We start from the raw sequence: 24,688 nt of genomic DNA, 5'->3' as shown, positions 1-24,688 counted from the left end.
CATTCACCATTAATACTCATTGTTCTCGTGGCTGAATACATTTAAATCCTCAAAGAAATTTTCCTAAACCCTTTGATAATGATTAATTTGCATCAGCGTGTGTATCTAGGAAGAGGTAGATCGGATTGAATACACTAACAGGGCCTGTTTCTGGGAGTGTGCAGCAAGACCCTTCTCATGTTTATGGTATGCACTGATTTGAAACTGGAGTATATATTCTATATCAAGGAGAATTTCAAAATGCAATATATTTCTTACATAGTCCTCATCGTCATCGTCAGCTTCCTCACATTTGCGTTCAGCTGCCCTTGGTGTTCCCACTATGTTCAAATCGGAGATCAAGCCCTAAAAAAAAAAAAAAATCACACACACGTTTTGTAAAATTACACAATTTACCCAATGTCCACAGTGTATTATATTTCCCTATCTTACAAGTAATGAATCTGCAAGGGCATCTAACACTCACAACAAATTGCATCAAGCTCTTAACGAAATTACACAGATGTTTTTATTATCTTCTAAATATAAAGATCCAGATTTTTTTTGTTTGTTTCAACTTCATTCCAAAATCTCCCACAAAAAGTGTTTTGTGTTGTTGCTTTTTTGATTTAAATTTTTGAAATGACTGTAAAGTTTGAACCCCACATGTATGAGATCTCATCTCATTTTAAGTTATAATAAGTTCCCTACAAAATACACAGAAATGAATTGGTTATGTTTATATTTAACTGGTTTCAAATGCCATTTTTATGGCAGGGCATGACAGCATGGCATAGCATTTAAAAGGTGTATGTGTGCACAGCTACCATGGTCTTGGCCAACAGTCTTGGCAAAAACAGAAGTAATATCACAGAGTGGAATTTGAAATAATATCAGTGTGCTAGTATTAAACAAAGGTGATATTACAAAGTAAAGAATAGAGACTAAGCAAACCTAACAAAAAACCTGTGTTATAATATTAAAGAACACGTAAGCAAACAAATCTAAATGACATTATGTAACATATCGATGTAGCAGAATCAGAAGCTTCATCTGGCCTCGGGACACAGATGTATAAATGCTTGGCTTTATCATTTTCTTTAAGAAAATTAAAATGATCATTTTATGGTGACTGTTGTGTTTGAGGCCTGTGAAGGACTGGCGCCCCCTCCAGGGTGTGTTTCTGCCTTGCTCCCAATGATTCCAGCTAGGCACCAGACCCACTGCAACCCTCAACTGGATAAGCGGTTACAGATAATGAATGAATGAATGAATATTTGTCACTGCATTTGTTATGAGTTCCATCAAGGAAAACTCGTACCAACTGCAAAAACATGTGCATTGATCTGTTCTGTTCTTGGAATAATGTTGTATCCAAAAGTAGTGTGAGTTTTGGCTTAGAGGAAGTAAAGATGGTGTTTTGATGGCAGTGACTATGAGTACAAACATACATTGCACAAAAATGCATTAAACTTATTTTTAGACCTAATAGTTTATATTTCATAATGTTTATCCAGCTTCATTAAATTATACAAACATTGATAAAGGCTTAATACAAAGTGTCAATAGTTATTATAATGTGAAACTGGCTAAAAGAGCCAAACTGATGTTTTTTGACCTTCATAAACTGTAGGTATATGTCAGTTATAACCAAAGACTTATATGTCATGTAGCCTTATGAAAGATGGCCTACAGTAAGTGCTTCCAAGTTAAATCGAGAAGGTGTGCAGAGCAAACCTTGTACTTGTCTGGGTCAGCAGTTCCACCATGTCCAACCAAGACTCCAGCACCTGAGTCCAGTTCCAAGCCTTCTGGGGAGCGTGTGAAAGTCACTACTTGGGGTTCTTTATAACAGTCCTCATAGAAGAATATCTGGTTGAGTTTGACAGCTAAGGAGAAGCGGCTCCAGTCATCAGGGTTGTAGGATACATTGAATGTGGCTGCTTCTACCGATTGATTTGCTCCTGGTTCAGTGTAGTAGAAGATAACCTGCCTGGTGCTGTCTTCAACTGCTAACAGCTTCACTCCCACATACATGAGCTTCTGGTCTGAGTCTGTGATGGCAAAGATGACTCCTGCATCTTCTGATGTGGGCTTGAGCTGGAAGATCAGTGAGAATTCCTGGTAGAAAGGGCTGGGTAGGTGGGCTCGTGCTGGTTGTCCTGCACTGGATTTCTCTCCAAACTGGAATGCAGGACGACCATCAGGTCCATCTACAATACTGATGTCGTTTAATGGTGGACTGCCAATCAACTGCAGCAAAGAGACTCCACTCTCCTCTGTAAACAGAGACAACAAAAACAAACGTCACTGCTACAAAAGCATGATTTAGATGTTGCTATGACAAACACTATCTAACGTGCTATATAAAGAGCATAAAAGCGTAAAGCTGGCAATTAAAGTGATGTTCTGGACAAAGTGAATAATGTAATAATCACTGCTTCTGTTTTAAACAATTAAACACAATCTACAGTGATGGTGCAGTGGTGTCTAGAGTCTAGAGTAGTGTTCAGCAGAATGTGATTTTCCATACAAATTCCAGATTACAACTATTGCAGTTGTATAACTGTAGTAGCTTCCATTACCATGAAAATATCCCAAGGGATAAAAAAAGGTAAACTCTCTAGTTTGTTTTTCTATGACTATTCTCTTTTCTCTAGCTTGAATGGAAAAATTTCACTGTAGCTCCTAATGCATGAAGTGTGAGAACCACATTGACGTAAATAAGTTCCCAAGGTCTCTCCCACCACAACTCACAGCTACATGGAAAAAATGATAGCTGCATGGCCTAAAGAAACAATTCTATTGTACCTCACGGGAACATAAGACAAGACATTCATAAACATTCTGCACTCTCTGAGGATTGAAATGACAGGATTTATTAATGATTTTACCCATACCCGTCAGAAAAGGCTACACAGTGTATGTCCTGAGAGGACTGAGCTAAATTTAGCATGCTGATTATATGATCTTTTGCTGGGTTTTTGCAGTCTGAGTTGAGTGCACATACTCAGAGCTTGTGTGCGGATATGAAGGGAACTCATTTAAAAAAAGACAGGAAAAAATACACAAATTGGTCCTGTGGTGCACAACAAGACAGTTTATTTTCTTAGATAAACTGTGCTGTTGTGCACAGTTTAGATTGTTTGTTTAGACTGTACTAGTGCACAAGAGGATAGTACACCAGAGGAAATACAACCATTATGCACTGGCTTTTACAATCTGATGGCACTTTACACAAGTTTCACTTCCACTAAAAGTAAACCATAATCACCATTATTAGAGTTTAACAGAGTACAGTGCTGATTTTATCTCTTATAGATTTGACTCATCACACTTCCAGAGAGAACTTTACACACCAAATTCATTAAAACTCTATTCACATGGCAGGAGTTATTCCTTAGATCCAGTTTTTGTTATTTCCAATGATCAAGTTACTAAAATACAGATTCAATTTTTGTTCACATTGGTTGCTGTGGCAAGGGAAAATTTAGTGTCCAAAACAACACTGTATAATATAATACTGTTTTGGACACAGCCATATTTTTTACTTGTCTCAGTCTAGACAGTTTTTGCATACCCAGGCTGCTACTATGACATCCAACGTGGCCTAAGGCTATATTCACATTCATTCATTTATTCATTGTCTGTAACTTGTCTGGTGAAAGACACACACACAGACACACACACACATATTCACACCTATGGATAATTTTGAGTCGTCAATCCACCTACCAACATGTGTTTTTGGACTGGGGGAGGAAACCCGAGGACCCAGAGGAAACCCACACGAACACGGGGAGAACACACCAAACTCCTCAAAGACAGTTACCAGGAGCGGGACGTATGCTTGCTATTTCTGTTAACTGGAGTCTAGTATCTGTATAAACTACTAAAAAACTTTTAATGTGGAACGGGGTGTTTGTGGGGGGAAAAAACAACTGTTGTTTGAACGTGGCTGAAGTTGAACTTGTCTGCGAGTTTTTTATTCACTGTTTGAATTATCACAGAGACTCATTTGTAACTCGAGTTGAGTTGTTTGGTAGCACTTTCAGTAATGCAGTTAGCTGTTGCCCAAATTTGGCGATATTTCCACCTTAAGTGTTCCAAAACAGCAAAAAATAAGTACATATTACCCACCTATGGTGTAGAAATAGATAAATATCCTCATTCTGGTTTGTGCTTTTCAATGTTTGGAGTTCTCTCAGTTGCCTAAAAATATCCAGATGCTTCTGCCATTAACAAAGAGAGAGAAAGCCTAGCATTCTGGACCGATACAGTTTGTTTTTTAAATTCATTTACAGACACTGAGGCACAAACATTTTAGACCAGTTTCAAGCATGCAAACAGATTGGAGAGCTAGAAACGGTGATGAAAATTCTTCTGAAAACGTTGCTTTTAAGGCGTACCTACTACTTGCTTTTTTAAAAGCAGCATGTATGCTGTATGTAGAATTCTGTGACACATCTGATGCATATTATGAAATCAAGTAACGCAATACAACATAAACCCCACATGAAATCTGATCAAATTCAAAGTTGCATGTCTAGAAACTGAATCTTAACTGGAAACCATATACAAACAAGCTCAAACCCGATGGAACAAATGTAGATTTGAGTATTTTGAAAATATTCCCTGACACTGCCTCTCTAAAAAAAAAAAGCCTGAACTCTTTTGTGCTTGCAGTAGACATCAGCTGGAAGTAATGGATTCCCAGGGAACTAATGCTGAAGAACCCAGTCAACTGTGGGAACGGGATGTCCACTTCTACCATCGTATTTCCACTGCAGCAGCAGCTCAGCAGATTCTCACTGTGACATGATCCTCCATTTGACATGGTTATCCAAGCCTTCATTTACTCTGCCAACATTCACCACGTTCCTGCACTCTGCTGTCACAGGGCTTCACACTGTTTCGGACACGAGAGATTATGGGAATACAAGTCTCCCATTATTGACTCCAGATGTGTTCGCTTGTATCCCACCTCCCCACATAGACTCTCACAGTGTCCCTGAGGGCCCACCACCTGGAAGTGCATGATGGAGGACGAGCAACTGGAATATGTATTCCTTTCCACAGATAGCCAGCACTAGAAAGCAGAAATCTACCATATGTTAGCTCTTTAAAGCTCATCATGGAATGTTCAAAAATGAATAAGAGTGAACAGATACTAAATACTGGAATAAATTAATAGGCCTGAAGATCTTATGTACACCACTGAAACATACAAGATACAATGTAATAAATATAATATAAAAAATGTTCCATGGGAACTTTCAGCTGGCAAACTTACTTAAGTTCTAATGCCCTGTACACGATTTCTTTCTGTAGAAAATGCTCCACACATGAAGGAAGGTGAACCAATGGATTTGATTATTTATGCCCAATGTTCGTGTAAGTGGAAATTCAGACAGTTTCTCAGCAAGTGGCAGTTCCTGCCAAATCTCTCAGGGTGGGCAATAGTTCCTAACTGCTTGTTAGGTGACTTGTTTACTGGACAAATTAAGAGCTAGTCATCTAGACAATTGGCACATTGCACTGTTTAAATTAATCAGTAATCTAACTTGACAGTGTCATCTAAAGTTGAAGAGTTTTATTTTTGTGGTCACCTCATTTATAATGTGAATACCACCAGAATGAAATACCACCAGTAACGACTAGATTCATAAAGCTTTCTCTTTATCTACATACTGTACAGTATTTGTGGAGAGCTTTATCCAGGAGCTCATTATAAAGGTCTCCTTTTAAAAAGTTACTTTGCCTCTACAGCGAATCAACAATCAACTGTGGTCATAAAAAAACAAATTGCCATTGAATCACCCTCATTTTGAATTTTAAAGAGAGATCAGCTTTATCACTATTCATATAAAACGTCTTCAGTCTTCAGGTATTTAATTTTAGGTATAGAATTGAAGATTATTGTATTGAAATTGAATATAGAGTATTGTGAAGTTTACGGAAGTTGTACCGACCAGATCGCTAGCTGCTCTCTGTACATGGCTCTGGCTGCTCCAGGTTTCCGTACAGGGTTGTGCCCAAAATTATTCAGTGCTCTTTTCACTATATAATTCACTACATAGTGAGCAATGTACAGAATAGGGTAAGGGGCCATTTGGAACACACCTCACCTTGTATATGACAAAAGTACGTTGGGGCAAGCCCTCCCAGAACCCACTAAGAATGTACTAAGGGATCTGCAGCTTGAAAAAAGAGCCTTAACATGAGACTTTATGAGAGGAGACTGGGGCCGTTTTCCACTATCTTGAAATTGCCCTAAAAAGAGGTGGGACTGTACAGAACAAACCCTAAAGCTTCTTGGTCTGTGACACTCAGAGGCAGAACAAACTGTCTGGCAGAGCTTGGTTACTAACACCATGGGTGTTTACTGTAGTAGAATGAAAGAAATAAAAATCCTCCCTTTCCCTTTTGGTGGTGCGTCGGCCCCTTACCTTAATGAACACACCACACCTGTTCTCAGCCAAACACTTAAGAGCACTGTGTAAACACTCCTTTAACACAACAGATTTTACAGTACACTGTTTATTTAACAACCATAGCAAAAACTGTCTGTCAATTATTCCATAAATGGTATTGGATAATTCTATGCTATTTTTATTACTCTTAATTTGTATAATCCATAAACGTGAAACGTAATGCATGAAGAAAACTGCAATTTCCAAGATGAAAAGATGTCTTTCATATATGAGCTCTAGTATTGTTTAACAACAGGTTTAAATTCTTCTCTGAGGAGGGAGCCGGAGGCTGTTGTGAACCAATACCTCTTTGGACCCCTCAAGAGACTCTATTAAAATAATATGTCCTAGATAAGGCTAGGAGTTACCCAAAGATGGTCAGCTGGAGCCAGCTGTCACAGCTGAATGTATTCATTCAGCATCTATCATATCTGAGAGCTCCTATTTTTTAAACACAGGCTGGGGTGCAGCTGAAATGTAACACACTCAGACGTGTGTAGTCGGTGAAAGAGAAACAATGAGGTGTTACTGAGCATTTAGCAGGGCAGGAAAGGCAGGAAATGTTTTTGGTTTTACATCACCAATGTTTTTCAAAAATGCCAGCTACTTTTCTGGAAGGAAGAAGCTTATACACTCTCTGAGTGGTAAAGTAAAGTAAAAATGTTGCCATTGTTGTACTATGCTCAAACGATAACAGTGTCACTAAACACAGTTCATAGTTTAGTTCCTCCACCTTTGAGGGAGTTGTTCCTTGCCACTTTTGCCTTTGATATGCTCAAAATGTTCAACGTCTGAGGTCTGAAAGCTGCTCTATGACACCATCTTGCCTTGCCAGCAGTGCCTTGGTAGCATCATTAAGGGAAGTGTCAGACAGCTACAAACACTCTATAACATCACACACTAGGATCCTCAGTCTCCAGAGTTTAAAATGTGTAATTAAATGGAAAGCTGATGTAACACAGGGGTAAATATGTTTCTTTCCCAGCTTTTATGAGTGTGTTGCAAATTCCATTGGCTAAATTGGTTTGTATTTATAAATTAAAATATAGTTGGCCAGCCAAAACAATAGAAATCTTGTCTTTGTTTGTTTGTCATTTAAAATCACAAGTCATTTTTAATGCATTTTACAAAATGTCTCATTTCTTTTCCAGAAAAGGGTTTTGTAATTCTTTTACCATGTACAGTTACTAGACTCTCAATAGGGCAGGGCTGCTGTATGCAAAATTCCTTTATGTGACATCCAGTCAACACTTGCAGTTATTTCTTTACATATTATATTATTTGGTTTTCAAGATGTTTTCTGATGAAATAAGACATATGAAAATCTTTTTTTTTTTTTGGCGTAAGTTTTTGGGGAGGGTAAATTGACAATAAGTGAAAAAAACAGCAAGACTGGAGAACATTGAACATTTGTTTCTGAACCTTCTTCCAGTGTGGGAAGAAATCTCAGCACTGTGGGTCTGAAGAGAAGTAGAATGGCCAAGAAAGCATTTCTGAATTTGGAATTACTCGGACCGGATGGAGAAATTACAAAATACAGAGACTGAACTTTGGAAAAATACCACTGTAGATTCCTTAAATAACTGAAAGCAATTCTCTCAAAGAATGGAAGCACTGAAGCTGTGATTAAGCAACATGTAGAGTCATAAAAGTCTGGATATTCTACTTGGTTGTTGTAGTTTCTGTGTAATTTTCTGACTGTTTTATGAACATTTTTCCCGTAACATTGTTTAATACATATGACCTTTATATAATTTTCTATTATATTTTAAGCATTTCAGTAAAAGGTTATAAAAAATATTTCAGGAATGGACTCTCTCTCTCTCTCTCTCTCTCTCTCTCTCTCTCTCTCTCTCTCTCTCTCTCTCTCTCTCTCTCTCTCTCTCTCTCTCAGGTATCAACACTCCAGGGGCAAAAATGTTTTGCCATTCTTGAGCTAAAAGGTAGAGACTACGTGTATACATACTCCTCATGCTCAAATGCTACTGCACAATGCCTTACTGGCTGAGCCAGGCAGAAGGATTAGTCATGCAAAATACTCAGCACTCTGCCACGAGTTTGTGTTGCATAGAACTTTGCCCATAATTGGAACCCACTGGCTGTGTGGATAATTATTTATACGGCGTAGGACCACCGTAGGACCACATTGGTAGATCAAGGCTAGTATGTCTTAGGTTTTCATCATGCTTCAAAGCTAATCATTAATATGAAATATTGTAAAGCCACATATAAATAAATATCCAGACAATGTGAATCTCTTCTTAACTGACACTACCAGCTGTATCCAAACAATAAACTCTTTGTTCAAGAGCATGTCTGTAGAGTGGAATTCTTCATTTTACTACTCATCATTGATGGAAAAAAAAAGTTCATCTGTAAGTCATATATGTAGGCGCTTTGAACCCCGCTCTGTCCCCTTGTCTGGTTGCTCTAAGAGAAGGCCTTGTTGTACCAAGTATGCTCTAAGGCCTCTTGCTCTTTTTTCCCCCCTTTGCATGAGGCACAATAATCAGTCTCTTCTGAGTGCCCACTCTGATTCTCCAGCACGCAGGCTGGTGGTCTTCACGGTCAACCCAGACTGATCCATTGTTCATGCTCCACCCAGTTTTAACTCCCTCAATGTAAATGAGGCCATGGGAATAAATACAATTGACGAAAGATTCCCACTTATGAAAAACGTTCAATGGACAAACTGGTGACTGTGCATGTCAAGAATGCTTTCATAGCTCAATTATACAAGAATCAATCAAGCCATTGCTCTCCTTACAGTGCATTAGGTGGACCTGCTCTGAGACAACCTCAAGCACTTCTGCTCAGGTAGACTGTACACTGGACATCCTGGACATTAAAAGATGTGTGTCTGAAACAGCAAAATTAAAACCAGCATGGTGAACCAGGTCCAAAACCCCAATAAAAAACTAAAAAACAAAACAAAAAAAAATTCTTGGGGGAAAATAAATACTGTGGGAAACTCGTTTTAACAAAGAAAACATGTCTTCGGAAAATACATCATCACAGAGGAATTGAAATGACAGGTTCGTGCCTATTCCCTGACTTTTGTATCTTTTGTATTTTGGATGAAACAAAACCATACCATTGTGTCACTCTGCATTGCATTTATACCACATAATGTTTATGTTTCAACTTCTCAAGGTTAACCCTGAGCTTTATGGCTTGTTGAAATCAGGAACAGACTAAGTTTATGACATGCCATGATTTGTTCACTTTTCCAGATGTTTTTCAGTGCTTGCATTTGTACTTACTCCCAAGATATCCGTGCATATTACAATATACTGGTTTGAATACATCTTTGAATCAAGATGAACTAAGGTGATGTTCAGCTAGACAACATAATAAGCATGCATGCAAACGATGTTTGAGAGAACTAAACAGAGCCATGCATGTGCAGACCTCATGCTACAGCACATGCAGTGGTGCATAGCCACTCTCTGGGTTAGTGTCACTCTTCTGGTGCGTGTCAATCTGAGCCCTGGCAAAGCATAAGCAGAGCAGAGCAACAGCTGCGCCTTATGCAGCAGCATCAAGCACCATAAGGAGCAACACACACCAACGAGACAAGTGTCACCAGTTCAAAATGCATCTTGCCTCTTAGATGCATTTCAACTAATACACTGTTTTACCTTTAAGGTTGCTAGCAACCACGCATGGCTGGCCGAGGTGTTGTTCCTCAGGGAGGGTGTGGCAGGCCACAGGCAGGCCCCTCTCCTGCAATTTAGTCCAGCAGCTGTCCAGGAGAAGTTCACAGAAGCTACGGCAGGGCAGCGGTGGCACTAAGGCCTTGTCCAATGATTGGTGGCACTGTGGTGCCAGCAGTAGGCAAAAAAACCATTCCACCCCATGGTGGCAGCCTGACTGCAGAAGCCATGCCCACTCTTCTAACATGGCTATAACCTCCTCTGGCCTGGTGTGGTTAAAAAAATTGGGTAAAGAGTAACCCAGAGTGCCAACAGAAGAGCAGAAAAGCCAGTCAGAACCCCCCGAAAAGCACTTAGGGGAGTCCACTGGCATTGGCTGTGTAGTCCCTTCATGATCCACATTCATTATGGACACTGACCCTAAAGCAGATGTATTACCTGAATCAGAATTTAATGTCTCCACTGTAGACATGACATCACTCGTGTTCACATGGCTCTGGCTCGTAGGGACTTCAGTAGAGGTCTCTGTGGCAGCTGTGCTCGCAACAGTCGGATCCTGATCCCAGTTCTCCGTAACATTCCGGATCTCGTTAGTAACATTAAGGATCTCTGTAGTAACCTCAGATACGTCTTCTTCCTTTAAGGTTGTGGCAGTGGTATTACCTTCGTGGTCCACCTGTGGGTGCTCTGTAGTGACTGGATCAGGTACCCAAAACCAGGCATTCAGGGGAGCTGCAAAGAGTGCAAGAAGGGCCAAGCCCGTCCACAGTCTCATCTCTGACTCTGTACCAGTCCTTTCAGTAAGTGAGTCATTCAGAACCTGCTTTCAGGGGCTCTGCACAACCTCGAAACTCACAGTGGCAGTGGAAATCCTGGACTTCCTCCCTCCCCTCCCTCCCCTCCCTCCCGTCAACAAAGAGGGAGGAGGACCAAGAGGTCAGTTCCCTCCCTCCTCATGCTATGCTGTGTCATTAAGTTGATAAGTATGTCCCTATAGACTGAGTCTGCACTGAGAACACAGATGTGCTTAGTCTCCTGCAAACTTTAAAATCGCTTCCTGCTGTCAGAGCATTTATGAATATTATCTAAGCTCAACACTCACTCCAAACCATGAACGATTCAGTTTGGCATGTTGACATTCTTGGCATCTTTTTATTCAAAGTGCTTAACTTTTTCTCAGTACATTTAGTAGCTTCACATGCTTTCTGGCCAAACTTTTGCAGACACCTGCACATGAGCAAGGATGTACAAATGGATAAGTAGTCCTGGATCACAAACATGGCACTGGCAACTTTAAGTTCATGTGCAGCTGCTCTAGAGCATAATTGTCCAATATTTTTCTGCACGTGCAAAACTGACTATCTGTGACCACAATGTGATCAAGTAGCTGAATTCACTAATTAAAAGTTTTGTCTACCAGTGGTGGACACAGTACACAAACCATGTACTTGAGTAAAAGTACAGATACTCAAGGTAAAATATCACTCCAGTAAAAGTAGAAGTCCTCGTTGTAGATCTCCACTTGAGTAAAATTACAAAAGTATTTACCTTCAAATATATTTAAGTATTTATAGTAAACGTACCACGAGGTATTATGGCTCTAATGTCCTATTATAATTTTTTGTAACAAGACTCATGCTTAACGCATTGTAGGTGAAGAGACTCTAGTGTCACTCTTGGTTCCCCAGCCTTTTAATAGAATGACATTAATTAATCTGACACTGAACACAGCAGAAATGACCAAAGATTAAATAAAATGAATTGTGTTATACCACCTATTACATACACCCAAGGTGCTGCCCCTCAGAACCAACAGAGGTCGCTGTCTCCAGAGCATTAAGCCCAATCTAAGCTTCGGTGTTGAACCTATGCTGTAGGCATATGGAGTCAAAATAGGGTCAAAAAGATTTAGAGTTTGTAAAACAATACTCACAAATGTAACGGACTTTGTAACTGCGTTTGAGCAACTACATACACGTAAAACTAAAATTCACAAATGTATTGGAATGCACAAATTTAAAACAACAACAACAACAATAATAACTTAAAATCACAAATGTGTAAAAAAAATATTTGCATTTGTAAATCAAATGTCGTGAATGTGTGAATCAGTACCTTCTCAAATTCTAAAATGTGCAAGAGCAAACCTTTTTAAGGTTCCAAATGTGACAGGTTTTGAATGAGGTGGAAAAATTCTACACATTCGCCTTCTCTGCTGCGTGTGCGAATCTCTTGTTGCAGTTGCGGATTTAAGACCCTGTTTTGACGGCTAATTGATGGACCAATAGGAAAGCTTTAGCTGGACCAATCAGATCGCAAGGTTTAACCAATCAGAACATTGATTTGTTGCTATCAACCATAGCGCTTGTCCACAAAATGAACTCCGGTTCTTGAACTGGTTCTGTTCCTGATTCTTGGAACCTTGGTTCTTCCCAGTGAACTGCCGCGTTTCTACAGACAGCGGAAAAACGTAACCAAGAGCCGCGGCTCTGACCAACGCACATGGCATTGCACCTAACTGCACCAGAGACACATAAAAACGGGGCGTGTTCCTGTTTTTATCCTATTATTTATTTATATGAAACGTTGTAAATGACCCTGTCAATCTCCGGTGGACGATAAGCTCTGAGCTCCTGGTTACGCTTCTCCGCTGTTCACAAAGTCAGCAGTACGGCTCTGAACTTGGCCACCCCCCCCCCCCCATGTCGTACTCCCAGTCCCCTTCTAAACGTGTAGAAACTCTGCAGTTAAAATTAATCATTCATTTATTGTCTATAATCTCGATATCCAGCTGAGTGTCTTTATGAATCTGTGTCTGAAGCCCACACTAATGGACACAACTGAGTAGCCAATCCCCTACAAACGTGTGTTTCTAGACGATGGGAAGAAACCAGAGCAGAGAGAACACAGCAGACTTCTCAAAGAAAGTCACCTGAGGCAGGGATCAGACCCACAAACCTTGGTCCCTGGAGATTAATCAACATTAGATAAATATTTACTTCCTGCTCACAGAGCCTACTATTGGCTTGGGGGCCTTAAACACATTTTTTGGTGTATAGCAAGAAGCAGCCCTGGTGTAGTCTCGACCACAAACGTTCATCCCACAAGTAGATGGAGAACCTAATATATCCATAACCTGAAATCAAGCCTACATACCTATGGTCCACCATTAACTTGGCAAATGGTTCATTCAGAATGGTCATTCAAGGTTTGTATATCATCTGAATTTAATAATCCAATAAAAATGAATGAACTGAAAACCTTTCTTCACAAAAGCAGAACTGTAGAGGGGAAATGCTCTTTCATGGCCCTGTAGATCATGCGTTGCAACAGGGTCTTTAAGTATGTATGGAAAAGTGCAGTAAGGTTGCATAAATCGTATATTGCAATCATAGTATATTAGTAGAAGGAGAACACAATGACACTGGAATCATGCTGGTCCGACATTATTGATAAAAGTACTCAATATTGAGAACACAGTAAAGAACGCATCAGCACTTCTTTTGGAGAATTTTGTTGAAAAGTGAATGAATGAGTTAAAAACCAGTTCCATAGTTTGCATGAAAAGATATTTAAAATTGGACTTTTGGATTTTAATTGTATCTATGTTCCAAACCAAAATATGTCATCATGAGTCTCAGTCAAGATGTATTTTGAGCCCAACACTCTTGGAGGAGAACACTATTATTTCTGTTAACAGAATGACTAATTTACATCTTTTCGAGTGATGTTTTCTTTAACCAACTTGATATAACTGGCTTGAAATGGCTTGATAATGTTAAAAAAAAAAAGAAAGGCAAATGTAGAAAGCAGCAGCCACCTACAGAAAATTTAGATTCACTCATTTGTGGGAACAAAAGACGCAAACAGCCCTCACAGATTTTTCCTCTATATCTGTGTGGATGTATCAAGAACAACAAAACATTCATTCATGTTGGTGAACATGTTTGCCATTGTTTGGAGTGACAGACACACAACAGCTGACAAAGTAGTTCATCTGATCTGGTGAATGTTTCAACCCACGTCTCTACTGCAACTCATGACCTCATCAGGGCAAAGCGCACTAATTGCAGTAGGACAACTTTCCCACCAACTGGTTTGGACCATGCACGAACACAACACTGTGAAAAATCCCCTTCCTTAACTGCACAGTCCAGCTGCCACTTCTCACTGCCATTCCAGGGGTTTAGGTCAGATTTCTGACAATTACTCACTGTCCAGTATAAAATGATGCACAGATATATCTTACACAGGCATACACATATATGTGTATATTAACTCTCTCTCTCTCACACACACACACACACAGCCAATACTCTCACAAAACAAAAACCTAAAAATGACCAGATGTAGCCTGGGAGCAGATTACTCTGCTCCCAGGCCACCCCCAAACATACACACACACCTGCAGTGTAACAACTACTCCCAGCTTGACTGAGCCAGAGAGCACAAACTGATATAACAGTATAATGATGACATTAACTCGTGAGCTCCACATAACTAGTGCATGTTCTTTTTCAGTTATTATTCTTAATTTTTCAGCAACTACTCTAAACATTACACAGTTAAACTAAAGCATTAAGACCCCACAGTGAATAATGATCTTCTGGCTTGTATATGATTAGAAGCCAGCAGTCCGTTATTGATTTTGGAATCAGAAGTAATGGGTATGTATGATTTGAGTGACTTTAAATCATTACAGGCTGGCGATTTCACCTTAAATGAAGAGCCCTGCGACATGTTCCAGGTCAACAGTTGCATCAGTCGACACTGGTAAGAGTGTTGCTAACTGTTATGGACATGAACCATCATCAGTTCCATCATCATATTCACCTTAGTCTCAGCCAGAGATGCTTCAAACACGAGTTGACGGAGAGTCTTATATTTTCCAAATACCTCAACCTCAGGATTCTGCCAGTTGCATTCTGATTGGATATCTGTCTTCTCCTACATCTCATGCAAAAACAGTACAATATTTAAATGACTGGAATGTATCCAGTGAAATTGTTAGGGTTGATGGAATTTTCACTGCATTTTGGTTCACAAATAAAGTTTATTTTTGTAGGTGCAAAGATACAATACGACAATGGGAGGAAACCTTTATTTAAACTGTCTCCCTGAAATGTATTAAAAACTGTTTGTAATCCCCCCTCCCCTGAAAGCATAAACATCTACGCTGTGCTGTAATTATTTTCCACTGAACACCTGACCACCATCTTCCTTCCCGTATTCTCAAAAGCAGACAAAATATCTCCCTAGTAGTGCTAGCTCATGATGAGGAGCATTCTCTGGGCATATAAACACCAAAGGGCAAGGGACACAAGCAGCAGCAGCGGGGCTTTATTCCCCATGGAGGCCATTTCATGAAGATGTTAGTGTTTACAGAGGCAGAGTAGGTCAGTGTCCTAGGCCTCTGCAGCTGTATAACAAAGCTGAACATGTGCCACATGTTCTGGGCATGACAACCACATGCTTCACCTTGACCCTGCTTGTATGTAAGAGACAGTAACTCTCCACATCTGCGCATACACAGTAAAATCGCAAGAGTTGACAGAACATGCATTTGAGTGCAGCTGAACTCAGCCTGATGTAAATTAAACCCTGTCGTCTCTTTAACATTTGGAAACTTTGGCTTTGTTCCCTTCAAGTTTATTCACATCTGCCCACAGAAAAGTCTATGTCCATATAGTAAAATCTGTCTGCATGCGTAAGACTTATGGTACGCTACAGGGTTTTCTGTAAATATATAAGAGAAACTCCATTAGGACTTTGTGTACACAATGACAGTAATGTGCAAGTGTGTACATACTTCAGTTTAATATAGCAATCCATATTGTTATGAAAAACTATTACTATGAACTATTGACTTGTTACTTTAAAGTAAAAGGAGACACACAGATATTAATTCCTTGAGACACACAGATATGAACTCCTTGAATTTCCCCTGTGGATCAATAAAGTATGTATGTATCTATCTATCTATCTATCTATCTATCTATCTATCTATCTATCTATCTAGCACCTACATCTGGCATTAATCCTTCCCAGAAGAGTAGAAACTGTAACTGCAGCAATGAAGAGGAAGGCTCCCTGTTAACATCCAGTTCTATATTAGATCAAGTTTGTTTACATATGAAAATATATAGGGCAGCACTGTGGCGCAACAGGTAGTGTTGCTGTCACACAGCTCCAGGGTCCTGGGTTTGGGGGTTTGATTCCAGCTCCGGGTGACTGTCTGTGAGGAGTTTGGTCTGTTCTCCCTGTGTCTGCGCGGATTTCCTCCGGGTGACTGTCTGTGAGGAGTGTGGTGTGTTCTCCCTGTGTCTGCATGGGTTTCCTCCGGGTGCTCCGGTTTCCTCCCATGGTCCAAAATCACACGTTGGTAGGTGGATTGGTCACGCAAGTGTCCATACATGTGACTGTGTGAGGGAATGTGTGTTGCCCTGTGAAGGAATGGCGCCCCCTCCAGGGTGTGTTCCTGCCTTGCGCCCAGTGATTCTGTGTAGGCTCCGGACCCACCGCGACCTTGAACTGGATAAGCGGTTACAGACAATGAATGAATGAAAATAAATATATCAGCACTGAGACATTACAGAGTTAAAGGGGACAAAGTGAAAAAAAAAATCAGTGCATTAGCACATAAAAATGATATATGCTCTCTTGAAACATCCCCAAAAACACCATCTGCAGCTGTCTTTGCTGGCACTGCATTCACAAGGCTTAATGCCCATTTGTTCTCCAACTGCACAAATTCGCTATCCATGAAGAGCAACCAAAGACCACACATGGAGACAATGGTTAAAACTGCCTCTAGAAGATGACACATTTGAATATGAGCTATCGATTCAAACGGGCACTGAATTTGGTCCTAACTTATTGAGAAAAAGCAAGATGTGTGTTCTGAAACCTGCCATTCTAAATGAAACGACTGTGTGGATTAAACCCAGGCCTCGTCTCTGTGTGGAAGTCTATAGGGTGGGCACTGGGTGGTCTAATTACACCTAATGGCTTTTAAATGATTTCTTATCTATGGCTAATTGTATTCTGCTGACAGAAACACCACATTTTCCCATATGAGTACAACCAACATACACTCATGCCTAATGTTACTAGGAATATTTGTTTGTCAAAATCTTTAAATGTATTTCTGAAAGAAAATTCTCTGAATTTAACATTCTTCATATTCATATTCTGGGTTTGACTGAGACTAATACACCAAATGCTTAACCAATAGAACAGCATGATCTTTTATTTCAATTCTAACATTCAGCTAATAACAGCCTAGTGTTTATAGTAAAACACTGAGATTGTAGATTACTTGTTTTGAGTAAACGTTTGTCCATTTACTACAATTTTTTTTCTTTGTCCATTTACTACAAAATTTTAAGGGCTTAGTTGCAGCCAATCAAATACATTGAGCAACGAAAAGAAAATACTTTCAATATTTTTGCTGTATATTTAAAAACTGTTAAAAATGTGTTAAATGAAATTGATATGTATGTTGGGAACAAACCCATAACTTAAGGTTCACCTTTTATTCATAAAAATTAAAATAGGAAATAGATTATGTAATGTGACCTCTGCTAAATTACTGCAGTGTATGGCTCTGTCAGTGTCTCATCACTCAACAAGTCCTGCCATTAGAAACAGGCCATGAACTAATAATACGAATATAAACCTGTGAATATAAATTAATATAATAGTGCAGAATTAGAAGTACACAGTAGGGCTGGATGATATGGCCAAACTTAATATCATGATGTGTTTATAAAATTCACTCAATATGATATAATTTTAAACTATGTCCTTATCCAGTTCAGGGTTGCGGTGGGTCCAGAGCCTACCTGGAATCATTGGGCGCAAGGCGGAAATGCACCCTGGAGGGGGAGCCAGTCCTTTACAGGACAACACACACGCACACACACATTCACTCACACACTCACACCTACGGCCACTTTTGAGTCGTCAATCCACCTACCAACGTGTGTTTTTGGACTGTGGGAGGAAACCAGAGCAATATCTATGTAAACAACTTAAAAGCCACAGAAAAACTGCTCAGAACAAATACGACACATGACATCGCAGTCAAACATAAACGTCTTAGCCTTGTCAATATTAATATTTTAAACTAATTGAGGGCAGTGAACTGTATATTGAAATACTGAAAATCATTGTTATGGAAATATTTTATATTACAAGATTATATATATATATATATATATTAGAGAGAGAGAGAAAGAGAGAGAGAGAGAGAGATTGAATTGTTGTCCAGCCCTAGTCTACAGTAGCATCATTCTGATTTACAGGCGTGCTCAACAGCTTTCAGCTGATGTTGATGTCAAAACTGAAGCGTAATTCATTAAAACAAAATCAATGATTCATTTTGCATTTACAATGGCCAGTAATACCAAGAGTATGTGTTCTTTTATAATTAATTTATGTATTTAAATATATTTATTTAAATAATATGTTTAGATGTTACTTATCACACACACACACACACACACACATATATATATGGGATATCCAATAAAATTCCTGAATCTGTAGTAAAAAGGTTAAAAGGAGAACACTTAGATGAACAGAACACTGATGGTTTCCATTTGCTTAAAATGTTTGGGAACAGCTGCCTTATGGGGCTATAATGAAACCCTAAGCTAATTAACATTGTCATTATATCGAATAAATGTTTGTTTTTAGAAAGCTGGCCCTCTGAGTCTTAGAATACAGATACAATCTTGCCCCTGAGACTTTCCATTTTTTTTCTATTTTCCATATCAGAGGATCTCCTCAGACAAGCATTGGAGAAAAAAAAATCCTGCTTTCTTCTTTGGAAATTCTCCACAAAGTTTGGGTTCTTGCCACACACATCGACTGGCCAATTACTAGACTGCTACTGTAAACAATGTGCCTTCAATATATAAAAGGAAAACACAGCTCCATTTCCATAAGATAGCAGCGTCTTTACTGAACAAATTTGCTAATGAAGTGCCCCCTAGTGTTCACATGTGGAAGTGAACTTGATAAGCTAAGCCAAATTCTTTATGCCTAAGTATGTTTGGGTGGTTTTGCTATGTAGCCCAAGGCTGATATTTATGGTTCATGACACAGAAAATTACACACATTCCATTACTATAATTCCTTTAACATGAATTAGCAAGTCCTCATCGATGTTACTACTGTAATAATGCACCCATTCACCTTATTAACACTGTTCACAAGTACAGAGTGGAGTAGGATTGGCTGGGCACTCAGTTCTCTGCTGCTCTACCTCGGGGTCCTGAAATCCAGGACTGAAAGTTTTGTGACTGAATTTGGGTTATTGAATGTGTTTTTAATTACATTTCTCCGCTTTGATGACATTATTTGTGTGGGTAGAGAGTTCAAAGGAATTTTTCACTGTTAGAAAATACAAACTAATTAAATTGCACACATAACAATGTAAATGTATCTGTAAGTTCTTTTTACTTCAAAAACAAATGTCATTAAAATACTTCCAAAATATGACAAAAAGGGATTACTGGAATAAATACCAAAAATCCATTTTTAGTGTAGATAAGAGGGGGATTCAATACCTTTGCCCAAAAATGTTGATGAAAACAAATTATAGAAGACAAAAATAGATTTAATGAAACCAGAGATTGTGGCCAGAACTAAACTGCTACGGAAGATGAATGAATGGACTTTGTTGTTGCTGGAATGACTAATATGAACCCTGCTGTAATTAACGTTAACATCTCCTCTTAAGAGTTGTTGTTAGAAACAGAGGCTGAGAAATAAATCACTGACTGTGGGATGTATCTGAAATTTCAGCACAATGACATCACTGAGAGTTTGCTACTCTTTCCTCATTTTAACAATGCAGTATTCATTAGAAACCACCCAAACAGAAAAGTTAACTGCAGCAACACAATCCCTCATCTGTGATTACTGACATCCGTCAAAGTGGAAGGGATGAGGGGCATGTTGGTGACACACTGTTTACCACTGCTAAAATAAAATTCACCCACTCTGAAGTACTGCAAAGTCTTGGTTGTGTTATTGTTCACTGAAAATAAAATTACATAAGTAATACATGCACTTCTGAGGGTAATACAGGAACATTCTAAGATTAGGAACTATTCGAGTGTACAATTACTCTGCCCTAAAAGCCCCTTTCAGTGGCACAGTTTGCCAGCCGTCTCCTGCATGTCTTGCAGAGTGTCTGAATGCCAGCTTGTCTGCATGAACAACATGAATTGTGAAGTCTCTTTCTATGCAGCACTTGCCCTTCATGCACGGCATGTGGTTTCTTGAAAGAAGAGTGTGATTGTGTCCTAAGAGAGAGTCTCAGGCAAGATTTATTGACAGCCTGTGCCTATCTTTTTCCTTTGCTAAAAGGAAAACCCCCTGGTGATACAACACTTGTCAGAATCTTTCATTCTTCATAAGTGCCCTGAGCAGAGACAAAAATAAGTGATTTTCCACAATGGCTTCATCAAAAGAGAAGCAAGGGAATGTGTATTTTTTTTTTACTGATCAGCCCATTTTAAATTCATTCATTCATTGTCTGTAACTGGGCGCAAGGCAGGAACAAATCCTGGAGGGGGCGCCAGTCCTTCGCAGGGTGACACACTCACGACAATCCACCTACCAACCTGTGGTTTTGGACTGTGGGAGGAAACTGGAGCAACCGGGGGAAACCCATGTGAACACATTGAGAACACACCAAACTCCTCACAGACAGCCTCCCTGAGCGGGGCTCGAACCCACAACCCCAGAACCCTGGAGCTGTGTGACAGCAATACTACCTGCTGCACCACCATGCTGCCACCCAGTTTTAAATTGCTTAATATTAACTTTGTTTCTTGCCTAAAGTCTGAGATCCTCGCAAAGGTATTAAAAAGGTATTAATAAGAATTTGCAGCAACTTCTTATTGTTTAGGAAAACTTTACATTAGATGTTTAAAACACTGCTATGAAGATTTGACTGAAATCAGTCACAAAAGTAGCATTACAGATAATCCCAAAGGTGTTAGATGACGCCCAACGCTCAAGATCACTCACTGCTCAGTAAAGCCCTATTCTTGACACTGATCACGATGACCACCTGCTCCAGTGCATCCATTCTATTGGCAATGTTTTTCCACAAAAATTATGCAAGCCATCCACCTTAAAATGACTGAATTCACTAATGAGGATAGGTGTCTCCTGTCATATATTGTACAGGATCTTTCTACACCATATCTAACATCCAGCTGTGCTACATTAATTCATTCACACAGCCCATGAAAACAGATGTGTGAGGTAGGAATTGTCCAGATGTGTTCTACCATGAAATTAAAGAGTGCCATGACATGTCTGCAGTCTCTGCCATTATTATCAATAAGGCTATCTTCAGTAAGAGTACATTTTGATGACGACTATAGGGCATGGGCCTTCACCGGGACTTATTGACCTTGGGCCAATTGACAAGATTGATGAACCTCACCAGTACAATCTGGATGCCGTTTTCCATGACAAGAGACAAGAGAAACTGGGGACATACCTCAGCTTCCAAAAGCATGCATCACTCGTCATACTTTCCAAAAGCCCCTCAGGCTGGAAAACGAATGCATTCTGTGTGGATTTCGAAAGAACATGTCTACAGAGGCTCTGCATTTTGCCAGGCTGCCATTGTAAATAAGAAGCTGTTCCTAGTTACTTGCCTGGATGAATAAAAGTTAAATTAAATTAAATTTTAAAATATATCATAATGATAAATGAATAATAATTAAAAAAAACAAGAAAATAAAAAATACTCTGGACTCTGCGAAGCACAATATGTGAAAGAATGTATTAGCTATAACCTTTTTTTCTCAAAAGGAAGGATGTGAGGAGTGGTCAGTTCTTAGCCAGTAACACTCATCAGCAGTACTGGTGTTTTTACTTTGTGAAAATGTGGAAAGTTTGGATCATAGAAAATATCATCTCCATAGCGTTCCTGCGTAAACACTGAGAGGAAACAGCCTCTACTTAAGAGAGATGAGCTGAGAAACACAAGTGTCATCTGTTTCCTACTAAATTTGATACTGATGAACTGTTGAGTCCAAACATGTTGAGTTCAATGAGGGACTCCAGCTAAATCAGCATTGATGGAGCCACTGTCTAAAATTCCAATAGATGCTGTATTGTAACTTGCTAGAATTATATCAATTATCCATAGAATTCATGGATTGAAATCACTCGCTTGGTCCACGCATCCTTTTTAGTGCCAGCTTTTACAAGCTATACAAGCATAAAATGTATTCAGACAGCCTATAAAATACAATCACGGTCAAAATATTCAGTCTACAGAGGTCTTCAGAGGTCCAATGCCCTTTAAAACAATAGTTTATTGTATGAAATTGTTACATTTCAATGTGACAGCTTCCACAATGACAGCATTGTTCAACAAAATGTGACTCCAGCATTATGTATTTATTTTAATTTTACTTTTGCCTTGCACTAAAAAAACTGTAGCTCCACACTCTTGTACATTCTGCAAAGATATTCTCTTATCTTTCTTTATATGCTTGTCTATTTGTCTATAAAAAGGTAACAATGTACCCCTTTCTCCAGGCACACTTTAATGTTTATTTAGGTAATTGTTTTGTATTTTTATCTGGGTTGTGCTGGATGTGAAGGCCATCTTGAATCACTGGGCACTAAGTAGTAACATACCCAAGACAACGTGCCAGGACACTGCAGGGAAACCAAAAACTCACCCAATCAAAAAAAAAAAAAAAAAAAAATTGGGGGGAAAAATTCACAAAGAGAATCCATTTACGAGCATTTGTAATTGGACTGTGGGAGGACACCCAAGCAGACACATGGAGAAAACTCCTTACAGACAGTGACACTACCTGCTGCACTATCACCACCCTACACAATTTCTCCTCCAATCACACTCTTCTGGGAGGGTGAATAATATCGATATTCAGCTATCAATATTAAAGCAAGATTTTTTAAAATAATAATTAAAAAACATTACTTAATGGACATTAATTAAACCCTAGAAAATAATTGCAATTCAAATCACAATTGGCCAGAAAATTCACAATTATATATTTGCCTCAAATTGCTCTGCCTAATTCCTTATTCTAAGTGCAGCTAGAAAACCAAGTACTGAAGTACCAAAAAGTTGTGTGCTCTCGCCCCCTACTCTTCAGTCACTGCAGGAGTGGGTATGTCTCCCAGCAGCAAAATGTGATCCTGAGAACTGCAGATTATACTGAGAACCCGGGCTCACACAAGGCATTTCTCACGATGACAAATGAGTCGCCGCACAGAAATTAAGCTGTCTTGAATTAGCGACTTATCGGCCAATCAGAAGCCCCACCCCCCGCTCGAGAGGAAACCCCTCCAACCGCCACTCCCCGTACAGAAAAACCCTCCAAACCCCCACCCCATCTTACTCCATGTAAATTTGAAAACTTGAGAGCCCTGCTGTGAACCCCGCTTCCAGCAACACTTCCAACATCAAAAGCTCTGTAAAGTCCACTGTGGAATCTCTCAGTTTATTGGCCAAAACTATCAGGAACCTGATGTGGGAGGGGAACAGTGTCTCAACCACCAAGAAGGCACAATAGAGGACGTTCTTCCTGAGGCAATAGAAGAATAAGGTCCACATTCATATCTACCCAGTGAATATCAAATCCACTTTAACTTCATTCATAACCTTGTTACTTATTTTAGAAGGAAGAGCAAATCCGGCGGGCTGTAACTTTGCTGATAAAGCTGTAGCTTTTGGGTTATTTTTTTTTATCAAATTCCCCTGATTTTTAAAAGAAGCTGGTCAATTGGCTGAGCAGCTGCTGGTTTTGCTTTTGTGTGCAGTAGTTCTTTGCTGTCTTCAAATTAGTCCTTTTCTGTGAGGACTTGATGGCATTCAATTACTAGAATAGTGAAGTCTTGAGAGGTACTGACGTTGAAGTATTTGTTCTGAATCACTAACATCGCTCCAACTCGTCATTAAAAGGTACAGGATTGAGCTCTGTCACCCCAGAGAACAGTTTCACAGCTGAGTGCTGAAGGGATGTCCCCTTCCAACTGACAATTGGCAATATGCTTGTTGACCTCCAGCTCCAGAAAGACTTCATGTTTAAAGAGTGTATTTAACCTGAATGTCAGTGTGCACCTTAAATAAGATGAATTCTTAAATTACAGTTGTGTCTACAGACTATAGGACATGTTCAACTATGATATTTCACGCTGGATGTGTGCACACACTCACTCATTCCTTGCAGGTGTATCATATTAGTTGAATATTCTACCATTCTCCATGTACAACAGTGTATAACAATGCGTAACATACAATGTGTAACAGTATAAAACCATTTTAGATACATTTACCTCACCTCAACTCGCTGTCACAGAAGAGAATTGCTTATACAAGCGTGTACATAGGGTTAACATGAAAAACACATGGCTTTAACAAAATTGTTGTCAGTTATTTTTCCTAGTGTGAAGGGATAGGCTGATGTAAAGTCTTTTGGTGTATACATTAAAGTAAATTTCACAGCAGTGCAGTGAAGTCATTGATGCACAGTAGAAATCCTCAGATGGAACTAGGTCGAAGAT

At 39.4% G+C, this 24,688-nt stretch overlaps 1 protein-coding gene across 1 annotated transcript in view; it reads right to left on the bottom strand.

The window, feature by feature from the left end:
- Positions 1-24,688, bottom strand: part of col18a1b (collagen type XVIII alpha 1 chain b) — a 52,113-nt gene that overhangs the window by 27,220 nt on the left and 205 nt on the right. Inside the window, exons 2-3 of the mRNA XM_066663283.1 lie at positions 1,717-2,258; positions 259-345 (exon numbers count right to left, since the gene is read on the bottom strand). Of these exons, the coding sequence (XP_066519380.1) occupies positions 259-345; positions 1,717-2,258 (629 nt within the window). The remainder of the gene's footprint in view (positions 1-258; positions 346-1,716; positions 2,259-24,688) is intronic.

This window comes from Hoplias malabaricus, chromosome 3 (assembly GCF_029633855.1).
Source record: "Hoplias malabaricus isolate fHopMal1 chromosome 3, fHopMal1.hap1, whole genome shotgun sequence".
In the NCBI taxonomy this organism is placed as follows: domain Eukaryota; kingdom Metazoa; phylum Chordata; class Actinopteri; order Characiformes; family Erythrinidae; genus Hoplias; species Hoplias malabaricus.
Note: the sequence above shows the minus strand (reverse complement) of the source record. Positions and strands in the feature narration are given on the sequence as shown.